This window comes from Emys orbicularis, chromosome 2 (genome assembly GCF_028017835.1).
Source record: "Emys orbicularis isolate rEmyOrb1 chromosome 2, rEmyOrb1.hap1, whole genome shotgun sequence".
Classification (NCBI taxonomy): domain Eukaryota; kingdom Metazoa; phylum Chordata; order Testudines; family Emydidae; genus Emys; species Emys orbicularis.
In genome coordinates, this window is record NC_088684.1 from 201,900,818 (window position 1) to 201,918,850 (window position 18,033).

The 18,033-nt window shown below is 38.9% G+C and overlaps 1 protein-coding gene across 1 annotated transcript in view; it reads right to left on the minus strand.

The window, feature by feature from the left end:
• The window catches only part of SUGCT (succinyl-CoA:glutarate-CoA transferase), a 503,164-nt gene extending 485,131 nt beyond the window's left edge, over positions 1–18,033 (minus strand). The window contains exons 1-5 of the mRNA XM_065399115.1: positions 17,695–18,033; positions 13,358–13,409; positions 13,189–13,262; positions 6,022–6,107; positions 5,495–5,545 (exon numbers count right to left, since the gene is read on the minus strand). Of these exons, the coding sequence (XP_065255187.1) occupies positions 5,495–5,545; positions 6,022–6,107; positions 13,189–13,262; positions 13,358–13,409; positions 17,695–17,872 (441 nt within the window). The 5' untranslated portion in view covers positions 17,873–18,033. The remainder of the gene's footprint in view (positions 1–5,494; positions 5,546–6,021; positions 6,108–13,188; positions 13,263–13,357; positions 13,410–17,694) is intronic.

Genomic DNA, 18,033 nt, shown 5'->3' on the forward strand with positions numbered 1-18,033 from the left:
AAGTTGACCAGAGTTCTACTTTCTGGAGCTATCATGTATCTGGCTGATTACTATGTACAGTACATTGGAACAGTTTCCATAAACTAGTGCCATCATAATCAGCAATCACAACCATTATTGTTCTAGCATGTAGGCTGTTTTACTGTATCTAAGGCCAAAGAAAAAGCTAAGCCAGCAAACATTTAACCGGGCAGACAGAAACTGATTCTCATTCAGACAACAAGGCACGCAACTGATGAATGACTGGATTGGCTGCATGGAGGAGACACTAATAACATCCACAGATATTCTATAAATTCGACATAAGGCATTTTAATGTCAAGGGACAGTATCAAGAAAATCCAGGACTACAACGTGACTGGTTTAAAATTATTTAAAGCCTTTTGTGGAATCGTCTCTAGATTTTTAATAAACATTGTTGAATTTTAATGGGGGAGGACTGATTGTTGTTTAATTCACCATTCCATTGCTGAGAAATGAAATGCACACTATTTCGTGGAAGCTACACTTTTTGTAGCTTCCACGAAATAGTGTGCATTTCATTTCTCAGCAATGTACTGGCATGGGAGGAGTCCGGTCTCTCAGGGAGAACAAGGGTTCCACAGAGCTAGTGCCACTGTCAGCGCTAGCCTGGAAGACGGGAGAAGGTAGGACCATAGCCCTCCAACCTCTCTGCACAGGCTAGCAGAACCAGTCAGGTAAGATGGGGAGCACACTTTGAATACTCTTTAAGGGTGTCTTCACTGTAGAATTAATGCAGGCTCTTACTATGTTGTTTCCCCAACCCCCTCTTGTCCACAAACAAAAACATCTCACCAGAGTTTGGTTGTACTTCAGACACAGGTGGCTGGCCCAGCTGGGGATACAGGCTAGAGCTCAGGTACCACTTTCACTCAGGCTGGTAACTCGCCCACTTTGTAGTGAGGACATAGGCTAACCCTTTCAATTGCTGATAGTCCTCCAATGCTTTCCCACAATTTCCTCCCCCTCTCACCCCAAAGTACCCAGAAGGAGAGACAAGTTATCCCACAACTCACCAGGAAAAAAATCAGAGCAACTCAGTTTACTGCAGCACAAAGAACCATGGAAAATGCCCCCAGAAGTCTAGTGACACACACAGGGGAATGCACCATCAGTGAGGACGCAGTAACTCAGGTTTGGCTTTGCAATGTGGCTGCTCGCACCTAGGCTAGACTAAGGCCGATCACCCAAAGGTGCTGCACTAACTGTACTACTCGGGAGCTCTACGAGGCTTGGTCCCACCCTGATGCCTTGCTGGTGCAATCAGATCACCCTAACCCCGACATAAGGCTGTGACTTAATAGCAATCAAATTCCACTGTTCATTCCCCACTTTAGATCTCTGAATACAAAGTCTAGCTTTCTTATTTTGGTCTCCAATAACGAATGGGAACAAAAAGGCGCATGCACTGGAATTGTACTTAATACAGCTAGTACACTATTCTGTTCAACTTTATATCTTAGTAAAAAGTGGTGGTATAAGTACAAAAAATATAGATCATTTCTGTTTCTCTCTCTCTCTCATAATTGCACTCATTATTTGGAAAACACCAATACTAAAAACAGATACTATTTTATTAAAAGAAGAAAATTTTTAGAAAGTAGTATTAATATTGCCAATTTATCCTTTTGGGGAGACCTTTTAAAAGAATTCCATAAAGATAAGTTGTATCCCATCGCACCTATCAATTTCTCTTCTCTGACACAAGCATGAATGTGTGGGATGGATCTGCTGACTTCAGAGACAGAGGCAGCTAGAGCTGTCAGTCAAGGACAGCAGAAGAGAAAAGGGCCTGCCCATTAATTTCCCACAGAGTTTCCCCAAAACTATGGTAACTAATATCAATTTTATGTAAGAACCACTACAAAATTATTTATAGTAAATGCACAGCAGAAATATATCCTACAGACTTATCCTCAGACAGTTTTGATGAATTGGTAAGTAGGGCTGTAAAAAATATACTCAGACATATCAACACAAAAGGGTGATAGGATGTCAGATAAGTGGACTACTTTTAGAAGAGAGGAAATGACAGATAAGATTAGATTTCTCTCTACTGAGCTGCATATCCACTTATCCATCACATTCTTAGGAAGCAGCCAGCAGTGACCGAAAATATTAGAAAGGGCAAACAGTGATATGAGCTAAGTAGACTAAGGAAGAGCAGCATGAGTTACTGGGGTACCAAAGGGTGAAATAACCTTGTGACTAATTATGTGAGAGCAGATGTCTGGAAACCCATCTTCTATTGCTTTGTAAAAGGATGAAAAATGGACCAGACTGCTGATTTACAGATTTCTCCTGCTGACTTGCAAGCCTCTTCTACCCAAGTTGTTTTGGCTGCATCTGTGGAATGCGCCTGAAGGTTCTTTGAGGCTACTAGTCTTTTGGCTTTGCTCTTTAACACAGCTATCAATACATGTAGTGAACATTTATTTGCATGCCTTCTTTCCCGTATCCAAGATGGAAGTTTAGGAAATAAGACAATTGATTTTCTGAAGTGTTCAGTACTCTGTATATAAAATTTTAATATCCACATAACCTCTAGCTAGAGTACACAACCACTTCTTTCTGGTGCTTGGGATCAGGACGTAAGTTAAGGATAGATTATTTCCCAAGACATGAACTTCTCTTATTCATGAATTTCCTTATGGTATTTAACACAACTTTTTTCTGTATGGAACATATAATACTAGATAAGGCTCAGGATTCAGCATGGAGTGTGCGCCAGATGTATTGACCACTAAGATAACCACCAGTTATAAATCTGCCACTAAAGAAAAGAGTATCCATTCATGCACACCCATTTGGTCAAATCCAGCACTGGGAAGGTCCCATCTTCTGGTTCCAATTTAGGTCCAACTATAATCTCACAAAGATAAATCTGGAAGATTTTAGCACCATATAATCCAAAACCACCAACCTGTTAGCCCCAGACCAGAAACTTTGCCTAAATCTAGTCCAGAACCAAAACACACCTCCTTAGTCCATCTCTACTGTTACTACAACACCACTGCTTTGGTTGTCATTGATCGAAGAGAAAAAAGTTACATTTATGACTGCATCTTCCATAAAGGATGGGGGCTATGGGAAATCAGAGTCAGTAAGGCCTGAATGCTTGCTCTTTAAATCTGAGGTGAATGATTGCACAAATCCTAAATTTGCTTTGTAATTTCTTCTCTGTTAGGCTTCGATTTTCAGTTTTATTTTTTTGTGGGGGAGAAATCAGCCTCCGCTGGAATGATGGTCTCCTTCATTTCCACAGTCACTCTCGTGTCAATTTCAGGCATCTAAACTATTGGTTGGTTCTCCTTTTAGATCTTCTACAGTATCAGGATTTGCCTATTAAGGCATCTGCTGTTGGAAGACTGTTTCCATTCAGACCTATTTACTTCATCTACAGCAGCACTGAGGGAAAAATCTAACTATTTTTTGCTGCTGGTGGGAAACTATTTGCCTGCAGGGGCTTGTTTGGCTTCCTCAAACTACTGTTCCCAGGCCAAGAGAGTCAGGATGACTAAACAATGCAGTTGAAATACTCCTGAGGGAAAAACCTGGTTTGGGGAGCCTACTTAAATTTGTCTGACTCAGAATGAAGAGGCTCCCTCCTCCAAGGGATGAGGAATCTACAGACAAGTAGGACACTAAAAAGGATGAAGCCACATGTTTCCTGAGCATATGACTTTTGGTTTTTCAGTTTTTCTAACACTCCTTATATTTTCTAGATATTTTGTAACCCTTGCCTGAGGAATAATCAATTAGCTTGGGGGAAGAGGGACAGAAATTAGCCCTACTTATCTTTTTCCTTTTTAGCTTTTGGCCTTTCAGTAAAATCACTAGGGGAGGAGACCTCAGAAATGACCCATATTTTACCCTAAATGCTCTCTGGGCAACAGAGTCACTTGGGGTTTGCCTATATTAGGAAAGGTGGTTAAGGTGAGGTCCTGCGACTCCTGCCATAACCTGTGTCTACATGAGGGAAATCATTGTGGTTAGGTTGGGGTTAGTTAGCATGTTCAGTTACCTAGCCCCAAGCTAATCTTGATAAACAGAACAGAAAGAAACACCATTGTCATAGTCATCAAGGGCAGCCCTGGAGAGAATCAGGAGAATGTGCTGGACAGAGGAAGAAGTTGAGAAGTGGTAGGATGGGGGTCTCCAACCTCCTTCTCTGTTATGGGACTTGATGGATCCTTGCACTGCCACTCCTTACTTGAAGAGTTTACCCTGTTTCCTGGAATCTGTGTATTTCTTGGCAGGTGGCTGTACCTACTATGGGTGCTAGTTGAGCTCTCCCACTAAGCTATACCACTAACAGGCCATCTTCTGGATGCACAGTAAATTTTGGCTCAGTGCCAAGCTGCCCATGTGTTTCTGCTGAGGTGTTAGGTGCGGATATTGTGGGGTGGCAGATGACGGGAGGGAAGCTGCTAAAATACATCAATTTTATATTAAGCACAATTATTTTATTTGTATAATTTTTCCAAACCATCCATAGGAAAACCTATGAAGTTAAGTAACAATCAATATTGCCTTTCAGTTCTATTCTGAGGTCTGTCTATGAAAATGACATTATAGGATTCTTGGTTTAAGGTCTCCAAATGATTTCCATAATCTGCATAAGTGAAAAAAACAAACTCAAATTGGAATACATCATTTTATATATCATTGCCAGCAAAAAATTCCTCTTTGCTGTGTTGGTTCTGCAGGGTTAACAGGAGTAACAAGTAGCAAATCTTGTCTGTCACTAAATTAAACAGGTGAGACATAAATAAGGAATAGCTCTATTGAATACGACGTGCCATTTTTACATAGTTACTTCTGAGAATAAAACCACATTTTAAGTTCTAAAATGCAAAACTGAAAGAGAGACAGAACAGAAATATGAAGCCTGATCTGGCAAGTGAACAGACATTGAGGCAGCTTTGCTATTCATAGGATCTGATCAACAGTAAACACATGAAAAACACTTCAAATACTGGGGCCCAAGCCTGCTCCCACAGACTTCATTGGGCAGTGAGCAAAGTAGACATATGCAAACATTTGCTATACAATATTGAAAATATAGATGAACAGATGGTTCACCATTCCTAATACAGTGAAATACTCTTAAACATGAAGTCCATTTTTCCACATAAAAGCTTTACTCTAAGCACTATAAATGAAAGTGCAATTTCTCATTGCAATGCACTGAAACAATTTGGGACTTAGTGTGAAATCCTCTTTAAAGAGGATTTCACACTATCCAAACTCATTGTAACTGAGTTGCACTGTATATTGAGTCATTAAGATAAATCTTTAAGTGTATAAAAGAAAATCAGTGTATTGCTGTTTAACACAACTATACAGGTGATACACATTAATCATTAAAAACAGGGTAATATAGTTAATCAGCCATTATATTAATGTTTATTCTTTGCTATTATGCTGAAAACAATGTAAAATGCATTATTTACATTGTACCAGAACATACCTCTCTGATTATCTTTGCTCCTTTTGGATTTTTCATATTGACAGCTATACTCTGGTAACAAAAAATACAATATTGTTCGTTATGTGAAAGTCCCTGTGTCACTCACCCTGTTATCTTCTTCCAAATGTAACAAGTTATACATCCTTAATTGTTCAAAATACTCATTCTGGTTCTTTAAAAGAACTATCCAGTTCCAATTTAATGCTAATTTTAATCTTACCACATTTACATATAGTAAGGATTACACAATTGTAAACTACAGTATTTGGGGTTTGTACCCCGTAAAGCATGCTTAAGAAAAAACAGACAATTAGAATTCTTGCTTTGTTAGTTACTGGTTTCTCCCTAATTGTTACAGTTATCTAATTTGTCAAAAAAAATTGCTTCTGTTCAATATAATCCAGTGTCTAGTACTACTGCAAATATTATCTAAAGAACATAAAAGAAAAATTTTATAAAGTTTGTTCTGAGTTCCTTGTCACAGAAAAACCCAAACCACAATGCACAATAGAGGAGCTTCTGTTTACCTTTTTATTTCGATTTACACTGAGAAAATAAATGCTTTCTGTTCCAACAAAAGGTGGTCCCCAGGCTCTTGTGTCATCACCAACTCCTGAAAATAAGAATGTCACATTTTTGTATCTGTCCAGTATTATACTGCACCAAATACACTGACAAATATGCAGAAAATGAACACTCTGTTCTTCTCCCAGTTTACCTTTAAAATGGTTTAAGCATCAGCTAGGACAGCCAAAACATCTCCTTTAATCACCATTGGTAGACAATGGTTTAGAATCATACATATTTTAGATATTTTTTGTTATCTGTAAAGAAAAACTCTGAAACCTGATTAAGCAAAACAGGCTTGTTTTTGCCACTGCTGTGACTATTTGAAAAATATTTTTATTGCATTCAAAGACAAAAAGTACAGAATAAGAAGGGATGATATGAATATAAAAACAGCTCACTTCAAAAGCAATATTAACTGTTAACATGCTTGAAAATAAATAATTTGAATTGGACTGTGTTGGCAATCCAGTACCTCTTTTGGGTTGACTTCTTGTCCTCCACACTCCCAATTTCATCAAAAATTAAGAATGTCAATCTCTAGCCTTTATGATTGTGAAAAAAAACCTTCAAACTGTGAACCAAGCATAACCAATGTTATGAGTTTGTAGACAGCCTGAAACAGCTATCAAAAGAATAAAATGTCCTGCTTATCCGTAACTTAGATGTCCAATCACAATAATTTAAATGCCAACATTATTAACTATTTCACTGGTGACCAGAACATGTATAAATAAATAAAAAAAGAAAGGGACGATTATAGTACAAAGATATGCACAATCTACTGAGAGTGACATTTTACTTTGATGCCACAAGTGGGAGGTGCTTGGAAGAGTATCACCACTTTTTTTCCCAGCAGGGAGGAGTAGAAATCAGGGGGGCCCACTAAATCTTATCAATGGGGGCTGGGGCAATCCTGAAAAGCCCAGCAAGACATACAACACCCCCAAAAAGCCCAGATTCCCTCAGAGTAGCGTGGGCTTGGTATGCTCTGGCGGTACATGTGAGACCAGACAGCTTCCTCTCTCATTCCAATGGCTGCTGCTCCTCCCTCTACCAGAGAATGTCTGCAGCCTCAGACAGGTATCACTGCACCCGTTATGCCTGGGTTCAATTTTGAAGCTTTTCTTCAATCATGAGGGTTAGAAATACATATTTTAAAATGAAAATTTTGATTCAGATGTAATCACATGACTATGGGAGCCACAGCCCTAGGCACGTACCTACCGTGCTTAGACTTTAACCCCTCCCTGTCCATGAATGAATATGAACCCTATGGAAGGGGGAACCAAGCTTGAGTAACCCAGCAGAGCTTAAAGCAGCATATATTATTATTTCACATTTATATTGCAGTAGCACCTAAAGGCAACAGCCAGGTTGAACATCATTGTGCTAGGCATTGTACAAACATATAAAAAATTACAGTTACCAAGAACTCCACATTTTGGTGTCTCAAATGTGAGGAGCTTGGTTTGTGGGTGGAGCTTGGGAAAGTATCATTACACTTTTTTCTACACTCATCCAGTTCAAGCCATGCCATCAATACATTTCTACAGTACCTTCCTATAAGGATCTCAAAGTGGATTACTAACACCAATAATGGAGTAAGTCTAGTAACACCCCTATGAAGTAGGGCTTTTGTCACAGGATAAGTTTATGAACCCACTTTACAGATGTGGGAAGCAGACACTGAGAGGTTAAGTGACTCCTCCGAGATCTGAATGTGATAGAGCTAAGAATAAAATGCAGGTCTCCCAAATCTTAGGTTTGTACTTTAACCACAAGACCCTGCTTCCTCCCTATACCCATTATACTATGAATCCTAGTTTTCAGTTTCACTTATTATTATGGGACTGTGAGCTTTCCAAAATTAAACAATTTAAAACCCTAGTAAACAAAGTTGCAGGAGCAAGTCTCAGAGGATGATTTGTTGGCTGAAGTGGTAGAATCCTTTTCTTAGGTGTTCATTGTGGATAGCTTTCCGATTTAAGTATAATAAATGAGTGTGTGGTTTGACTTTAGTGGGGGTTTTTTTTTTTCAAATAATAAAAAGAGAAAAGATTTTTTTTTTAAATGGCCGGAAACTTATGTAAGGAAAAACACATGACATAATGTGCAGCTGCTATGACATATCTGCATGCCTCAAGTGCGTAGTGAGGCACAAGACTGGAGGCCAAATGTGGAAATACCTCTGAAACAACTGCACTCCCTGGAGTTTGTTATTCTACTTGTATAATTTTAAGAGGAGCTCAACTAAACAAATAAAATCTGCAAAATTTAAGAAATGTAGTTATTACACTAGGACAAAGCACTTGTTATTAGTATCTAAAACAAGGAAGTTCTTAAGAAAACTTCTTCAAATCTAAAAAATACCTGCATAGAGTAGGAAGAGAAATCAGTTGTAATAAAGTGAAATATACAAAAGTAGCAGCTTGCTGTGATCCTACAAAACAGAGATAAATTCAGGCCATAACTACCATGCTCAGAGGGAGCCATAAAAAAAAAAAAATGCTAAAATGTTTTTTTTTGTTTTGTTTTGTTATCTAAAAATTCACTCCTGAAGTCTGTTAACCTCGGACATTTCCAGAGTTAGAAGTGAATGTTCTGTGGGAAGCTGAGAATCTCCCTTTCCAATGGAATAAAGATCCCATTTCTATTCATGGCCGGATACAAAATACTGGAATTTAAGGTTGTAACAATTTTATACACAGAAAATCTTTCACTGGTACAAAATTGAATTTACATTTAGGGGAAAGAGAAGGAAACATTTCTCTGGCAGGTTGTTTTTTAAGTCAGATACTTGAAACTGCTCAGTGATTTGGAATATTAGAATCAGCCTCAGGAAGATGAATCAGTGGGCAAAGACACCTTTTAATCAATGAATCCAAGTGCTTGTAATCCCCATTTCAAGACATGTGTAACAACAACAAAAAGGAAAGAAAATAGTTACTGTAATCTAGACATTTTAATTTTTTTTAAATGAAGCTCTAGTCTCCTGTTTCTTGCCATACCAATCTGTTCAATTCTACTTCAATATCTCTGACTTATGTGCCTAATTGTGGCCAACCTCAAGAGGCAAGTAATTTGCTCAGTATTCTACCTCTGTGCAACAAAATGTACTCCAGCTTAAGTTCACACAGAAAAGCTTTAGCTCAGGGCATATTAAACTACTGAAACATAATACAGTGATGGGAAAACACCTGCTTGTTCCCTTACTGGTATGGGATGTGTCCTATGGGTGTTTACTCTGGTACAGTGCAAAATACACTTACAATTCACCATGTCCGACTCATGCAATATGAATCTACATCAGTGGTTCTCAACCCGCAGGACACTTGCAACCCATGTGACATCCTCAGAGCCATACAGATAGTATATATATTGTGTGGATGTGGCCTACATAAAACATAGAGAGCTGCATATGCGACCCGCATATGCGACCCACAATGGTAAATAGGTTGAGAACCACTGATCTATATTATTTCCTTGGTGGGATAAAGTATTCCTAATTTTATATGCTTACCTAATTTTCATTCAGGACACATTTTTTAAAGAGAATGTTAACTCAAACATTGCCCAAACTGTAGATTTTTTAAAAAATTCATTAGAAATATTTCTAAACACAAGCTAACATTCCCCTTCAGCATTTGCAATCCAAACATTACAGCACTAAGAACCTATCCAAGCTGAAGCAAATTCAAAGAAGTGGGCAAACAACATAAACAGTTTAAGTAACTGTTTTAAATCCTTCAACTTTGATCATCTAGGCTATTATTTGTGAAAGGGCATGCATTCCTCCCCTCCACCCCTCAGCTACCCCAGGAATGGCTCTGACTTTCTTATTTTAGTGTCCATGCTCTATAATTTCTTCAAGTCCCCTCCACTAACACCTGTACAGTGCAACACAACAGTCCTAATCTCTATGACCTTCAGCTCCTGTTCATCAGGGACCAGGGAGAAAATGAGATCTCCCTTCCTTAGAATTTCCTTCAATCTGGGCTCAGCTAGCCCTGTACTCCATGCTCTAGCACTTCCTTTCTGCCTTTTATCAAGATAATCAGCTGATGGGCCAATTAATTCCTTAAATCACACAGCTTCCTTGTCTGATTAACTACTTCCTCCTTATTTCCTCAATCAGCCATCACTGGGGAAGCTAATTGAGGCCACAGTGATCAGAGTGCTGACCCTCTATTAGACCTCAGCACTCTGTCACAATGAATAACATAATGAAGTAAGAGTTTGCATAAAATATGATTTTTAAATTGGCAATTCCTCTTTAAAATCCACGTACAGAGCCTAATAACAATACAATTTCCATCCCTTACATACAGAGCTGTGTTGCACATTCGGTTAAGAAATTTTCACATGGCTCCTGCTAAAATCATTGTTCTTAGAAAATATACCTATAACATCATGTCCTACACCTACTTAGATCTCCGCCAACTCACAGAGTTTAAGCCAATTTTGTTCAACTTACCATTATGTATTTCCCTATACGTTATTTGAATGAATGACATATATTTTCTATGGATGTTTCAGTTCTGGTTTGCCCCCCATTACATATGCATTTCACAGAAATCCATTCTGCAATCACATGCTATTTACAACCAACAGGAACAAGACTAAAAGTTCCTATTCCTAATCTAGGTACTCCTAAATTTACAATTGTACTCATTTCTATCAGGCTATCCAGATTCTTATACTGGCACCTATCCGCTGGTGAAAAATAAGGCCAGCGCCTGGGCAGTTGGCTCCCCCTCTGTTCCTTGGAAAGGTAGGACAGAAGGAACAAGAACTCAGAGCTGCAGCAGCAGTCATGGCCTTCAGAGTTTGGGAATCCTGCAGAGAGGTGGGCCAGCCTAAATCACTTGTACTGGGGATATAGTGGGAGAGCCTGGACAGGAATAGAAAGAGATCTGCAACTCAGCAAAATCACACGCATGGATCTGAACCCTGAAAACACTGGTATCTATTTTGTTGCCTTCTTTTGGAACACCAGCTATATCCAGGCAAATATGGCTATATTTAGTTACATTTGGAAAGGACACAATCTTCCCGCTCCCAAAAAATGTCTACCCAAAATAATTAATACCAGTCATATTTCTCCTTTGTAGAATTATAATTTCATATATTGTCAATGTTTTACAGAAGCTTTCACCTATTGGAGAGTTTTTTGTAATGAGAGTCATAATCACTGTTCCCTCTAGATGTACAGGGTAAGAGAGGAAAGAAGCATTGGTGCATTCACCTTTCAGAAGTCAATAAAAGAGTCCTAATTTCATAGCTTCATCTTGGGGCCTAGTTGCATCAATTTATGCTAACAAGGCATTATGCAGTGCCTTTTATTGCACCCCTAGTTTGGCGCCACCACTGTAACAATGCTGTGCCACTCCTATACACTGATAATTGTAGCAACAACAGATCAGACTGTATCTCAAAATAAAGATTCTATTTTCATAGTATCAGGAACCTAATGCTAAAGTTTTACACAAACCCATAAATTTCTATTGCATTAATGGCAGTTACTCTTGGAAATCCTCTGTGTACTGATGGGAGAAAAGAGCCCAGAATGACCAGTTAGAAACCTGGTGTTTCAATCAGTAACAGATGTCTGATTAATATGCCAGAGGCAAATGATTCACTAAATCCAGCTGTAAAAGCAGATGGTGTATTTTATTTCCAGGGGTCAAACAGAATGGGAGTGCTTCTGCAGCATTCCCAACCCTTGCCTAAGAAGCAAGTGATGAGACCAGGAAATCAATCAAAGGTCTTTCATGTGGTAATATAGAACAACTAATCTCAGGGCCATCAGTTTATGAGATCTAACAAGGTCACCACATAAAGTGTAATATGTTGCCATATATCAGTGATAACATCAGTCCAGTTATACATCTCTAGGTACAAAACCTATTCTGGATTCAAAACAATTCCATTTAGCATGATAGGCCCCAACCATTTCGCATATGCTGGCCCCAAACCTCCTGACTCTTGTACTAATTTTTACCTTTTTTTGTCTGTTTGTTTTAAATAAGCTGCCTTATTCACAATTGGCTTTGCAGGTAGAGCAAAGCATGTGTTTTAACTGGTAGCCTGCAGCTATCCTCTGAAGCCACCAACAATACGTAAGGGTCATAACAGTATAGAAAAAAAAATTAGAACTAACTATATTTCTTGTCCTATAATGAGATTATAAACTTCTTGGGGCAGGGACAATCTTGTCATTAAATGTGTGTACAGCACCTAGCACAGTGAGGCTCTGCTCCCTGACTGGGGCCTCTAGGTACTCCTGTAATAAAAATAAATCATAAAAATAATAGATAATTTCTGGAAGGATGCTGTTTGTCGTGACATTATAGTTCAGACTGCAGCACTTTTCCCCTAAACCCTATTTTAAAAGCCTTTTCATGTGATAAAGAAAACTCCCTAGGCCAAAGGAGAATCTTTCTAAATAATTTAAAGGAAAACAATCTAAATTTTGAGTCACAGGTAACGTACATTTCATGTCTAAAGTCTTTTGCTAAGTGGATTAACATTATTTTCTGAATTCATAACCCAAAAAGGACTTGATCTTAGAACTTCAGACTTCTCATGCCCTTATCCTTCCTAAAAGACTTAAGGACATAAGTTACTTCTGAACAAAACTTATCTACACTTACCACTAAATTACAGTTTTTAGAATAAACTGACAGGAGAAGCTCCAGTAACTAGACTAGCAAGTATGCGAGCAACTAGTTCTCCACCAGTGAGTCTGCAGGAAACTGGAAATAGAATGATATCCACAGGGCCCCAAAAAAGAGTCAAAACCTGTAGGCTGCATAGTAATAGTTAACAAATTAAAGTTTTCCAAGGGCCTAGACAGACACACACCACCACTCAACCTAGCATTTTCTTTCTCCTCACTTCTGCAGGGTGGGAGGGGGAGAAAAGCAGGCAAGGGACTTGCATTTTACATGTACAGCCCATACTGTGCTCCCCAAACCCCTAATGGGCCTTGACTATAAATCAAAGTGCCTCCAAGGATTGCAGGGCACCCCTTAAAACAGCACAGAGGAAAAAAACTATTCAAAAGTACATAGACAACTAATGATTAAACTGATCCTCAGTCTGATTATATTAAGAAACCTTACCTGGTCTTTCCACTTTAATAACTTCTGCTCCTAGGTCTCCTAAATTCATTGTTGCAAAGGGTCCTGCAAGTACCCTGCAATATTAAAAAGCAGTGGGTTTTCATAGTTGTTCTGTCACAGCATTTGAATCTCAGAAAACTATTCTGAACTACAAACAGCAAACACAAACCTTGTTAGATCAAGAATTTTCACACCTTGTAGCGGCTTCACCTTATTAGCACCTGGTAAGAAAGAGAAAACAATATTTTACTTGTGAACCTCTTTTTTTAAGGAGACTAATGTCTCTCCGTGGAAGTCTGAAATAACTGCTGTATCACACTCTGCCTTGTTATCCACATTGCGTAAAATAGGGATAACAGCAGCTTCAGATATATAAAATCAGTTGTTTGTAAAGCATGATATAAATTATTAGTATTGTAGAGCCTATTTTAAACCCCTTAGAACACTACAATATACTGTTATTTTGTTATTTTTAAAAGTGCCTGTTACATACATAGACATTACGCTGATAAAGCAGCAGCCTGTGTAGAAAGATCCAATAAACTCATAGCAGTCAGTGTCAAGAAGATATATGAATTAAAACTAATGGATAACAGACTGACATGAAGTAATGACTCCCCAGCTGCAGAGTCGTTTGACCTATGCTGACAATCAAAAGTAGGGTCAGCACTTACAACACACACAAAAAGTGTGTCTTCACATTTTAAAAGGCACTTGAAAACTGAAGCAGATGAGCACAAACCAAGAAAATATTTGTTCTGTCTGATAGCACTCATGATGGTAAATATATGCTCAAGAAATTTATCCACACATATTTTTCCTTCCTTCTCCCCCCTTTCCTCCCAACCATGACCATCGCTGAAAACTATATGAAGGATATTAAACCCCAAGGGGACATGCAGTCTAGGTCACAGGTGTTACAGATCTTCTGGGTGATCTTGGGCACATCACTTAACCCCTCTGTAAAATGGGGGATAATAATATTTCGCTACCTCATAGGGATGTTGTGAGGTGTATTAATTAATATCAGTGAGATGTTCAGATACTATAGTGATAAATGCCATAGCAATTTCAATAAATAAATAAAAATCAGACCTCTGTTAAAACTAGAAATGTTACATAGCATTAGCCAGGAGGAACTCATCTTTACTCATGTACTTGTTCAAACAAGGGGAAAAGACAAAGTATTGTAAGACAGTCTCACTTTCTCTCTAGCCATCAGTTACAAAGCATGCACACAGAGTATTAGGATGGACTGGGAATTTAAGGCCCCTGCTCAAATATTTTAATTCATCACACTGCACTCAATGAAAAAATAGTGTCTTCAATTGTAAGACATTTTCCTCAATTATTACAAATCTCTCCAGAGGGATTTGGGTGGTTTGTTTTGTTGTTGTTACTGTTGTTGTTGCCATGAGGAAATGTGATATGCAGACTAGTCAGCATTTAAAAAAAAAATGTCTGTCTAAATATTTGCCTCATAGTTGTTTTGCACATCTTAAACACAGGAAGTCAGGTACACATGTTTAGTACTGTTGTATTTCACTGTAAATACTGGAGAGGTTGAAAAATAGTTTACTAGTAATTATGCTGGATATCAATATAAAATACTTGGTGGTACAACCTCAATAAAGCCACACATAGCTTGATGATGCTTAATCAGCCCTCCATCTGTAAACTCACTTAGGCCCCAGATGATAAGAATTTAACCATATGCTTAACTTTAAGCAGGTAAGTTGTCCTCTTTACTTCATTAAGACTGACTACTCTCGTGCTTAACGGTAAGCATATGTTTAAGTGTGTTTTAAGTGCTGAATCAGGGCATTACAGAAGTACACAGCTTTATAAGAACATCTGCAGATGACAAAAAGTCTGCCTTTCTTTCCATCCTCTCCAAAACTCGCAATCTCTTCACTATGCCACAGACCATATGGAGGCTGATTTTCTCCCTTTCTCATACATACACTACCACAGCAACAGTAGTTTCCCAATTAAAGACACTTCCAGACTCAAAAACTTCTGCAGCTGTAGTTGACAGTCCTTTAGGAGTCCCCTCAGACTCTCTAAGGGAAGTCTGCAAAGTATTTAGATTTCACCTGTTAAAATATGCATTTACACAAAGCCATAATTAACAAGAGAATGAGTCCCCATTATTATCATATCATTCATATTACGGTATTAATTAGGAACCCCAATCAATGACCATGGCCCCACTGGAGTAGGGGTCAGCATAGGAGAAAGTGCAAAGGTGTTTCTGGGAGAAGCAGTCTGTTGGGCAATAGATACGGGAAGTTGAATAGGGGTGTTGTCCCAATGACAGAGAAATAGAGGCGAGGGGAAGGTCTCTGGAAGGTAGATCAAAAGCTTGGTTCAGAAAGTTTCAGAAGCAATGCCAGCGAGCGGAACTACTCTTGCCTAATCATCTATTAATTTACATGATGCCTCAGTTTTGGTTTCTGATAGTAAGCCAATGAGCTGCAGACTGATTTTACATGATACACTCGATCTATACCCACTTGATCACCAGAGAAATAATAGTTCTAATACACTAGTCATGTGAACACTGCCAAAATCATTCCCTGAGTCCTACTATCCCAGTATCATCCCCCATCTTCATCCTCTTCTGTTCCAGTTATTGATTTCTTAAGTAAACCAAATAGTACCAACTTCGCCTTTTATTGAATTAAGCCTATAGCTCAACTAGTGCAAGAATTCCTCTCTCTCAGGTGTAGCTATACCATATTTGCAGATTGTTTATTCCTATAATAAACTGGACAAACACATGGACCTCTATTACAAGTAGCTCTGATTGAGAAAAAAATAATCAGGCCCACTCAAACTTTGTAGACTGTGAGGGTATTTTAAACTGAAGAGTCTCCCACATTACATTTAGTACACTTTACACAGGCAGGATCGTGTCAGGTGTGTTAACGTATCTTATAACAACATTAACAAAAAAAAAAACCAGAAGTTATTTCATAGTAGAATTGATTTGTACTACTTTTAATCCTGAAAATCTTAAAGTTTTCTTTTATATTTTAAAACAGAGGCAGATATAGGAGAAAGGGAACAAAAGGAAGCATTCTGTAGGCCTGATTCTTCTCTCACATCACTTTTACACCAATGCTGCTCCACTGTCTTCAATTAAGTTACTTCTGATTTATATCTGGGCAAGTGAGGAGAATCAAGCCCTCCTCCACCGAATTGCAAAGTAGATATTCTCTCATTCATGCAGACTGCCTCCAGTGGCCACATTTACTCATTATGTAAGTAGATGCAGCATCAATGCACACACTTACACCAGCAATCAATTTGGATGAATAGTGAAAGTACAAGCTACTGCTGTGGCATGATCATTCCAGTTCAGCTGCTTATATTTGTATTTGGTATTTGAAACAGATTAGAAAATGAGCAAATCAATTCTGCCTATTAAATGGCCACCAGAAAGTAGGCTTTTTTAATTAAAGATAAAAATAGAGCTTGCAGGAAAGGAGAGAGTGAATCCATTATGAAATCACCAAACAGTGAAAAGTTTTGTTAAATAATAGGAGGCTCACAAAATGGGTTGTTTGCCCATAAAATGGAAACAAACAAACAGCTTTTGTAACTGCACTAAAAAGTGTAACACATTCTCTATATATTGCTGTTAGTAGTCTGATAATTAGTTCTTCTTGGGCTCCAGCCCCTCCCATGATTCTCCCTTTATTTTTTTGCCACCTGCATACATTCATTGACCACCCTGGAAAGTCTGCATTAGAATCAGAACCTTTTGAGTTCTTCCTCAGCCACCGTGGAAAATTATACCCCAAAGCCAGATGTACATTTTCATTCAGAAAAAAATAATCATTTGCAATCAAGACAGTTATGGTTTTAGTAATGCTGCAGCAAGAGTGTAGAGTCAAGTCCAATTTCAGATAAACTTAAAAAAAAATCCTTAAAATGCTAGGGGACAAAGAAAACTATCTAGAAATCTATGTGAATTCAGTCTGCTATCGTTGAAAGATATTGTTAGGGTCATATTCTCATGTCCTGCATGGACATTAAAATATCCCATCATATTTTTCCTAAGAGCAGAAGTTTCCCTCGGTAACTGCAGCCCTAGAGGTAGTTGTATTTCAGTGTTTGTGTGTGTGGCGCTCTCAGCGCCTTTGGGGAATGAACGACTTTATTATAGCACATCACACGTATTGCATAATTCTCAACCAAGCAAATATTTATGTTGGCTTGTCCCTTATCATCCAGCTCTGTAAAAGCTTGTTTTTCTAAACTAAGATAGCTGGGGCAGGAAACATGTTGGTTGTTTGGCAAAGGTCTCTCACCTGTACACATAAATAATAATAGTATGAAGAGACGCTTGCTCTGAGATACTTTTAAGTAAAACTTCTCCTGGACTTTGATTCCTTTCCACCGCCCTGCGCACGTGTTACATGATACACACGATCCACGGTGTCCATGCCAGATAAAACAAGTGGTTTATTAAATTAAGAGTTTAAAAGAAGTGGCTACCTGGCTGGAGAGAGCTTCCCTGCACCCCTCTGCTGCTGCTAGGTGAGGAGAGGATTCTCAGAGGGCTGGGGCAGAGGGGCGAGGCAGGGCAGCCACTGCTGCTAGGGAGAGTGGGGCACAGACTCCTCCTGCGCCTGACACAGGAGCAACTCCTTCTTCGCAGCACAGCGCTCAGCATTGCTGCGGCTGTCAGCCCGAGCCGGGACAATCACACGCCTCAGAGGCACGGTGGGCTACGTACTGAGGCACAGGACAGACTCACTGCGAGCAGTAGCGACCGCTGTCAGAGCCGCAGGCACTCGGGGGAAAGGACTGGAGGAGGAGCGTCAGTGTCCGATT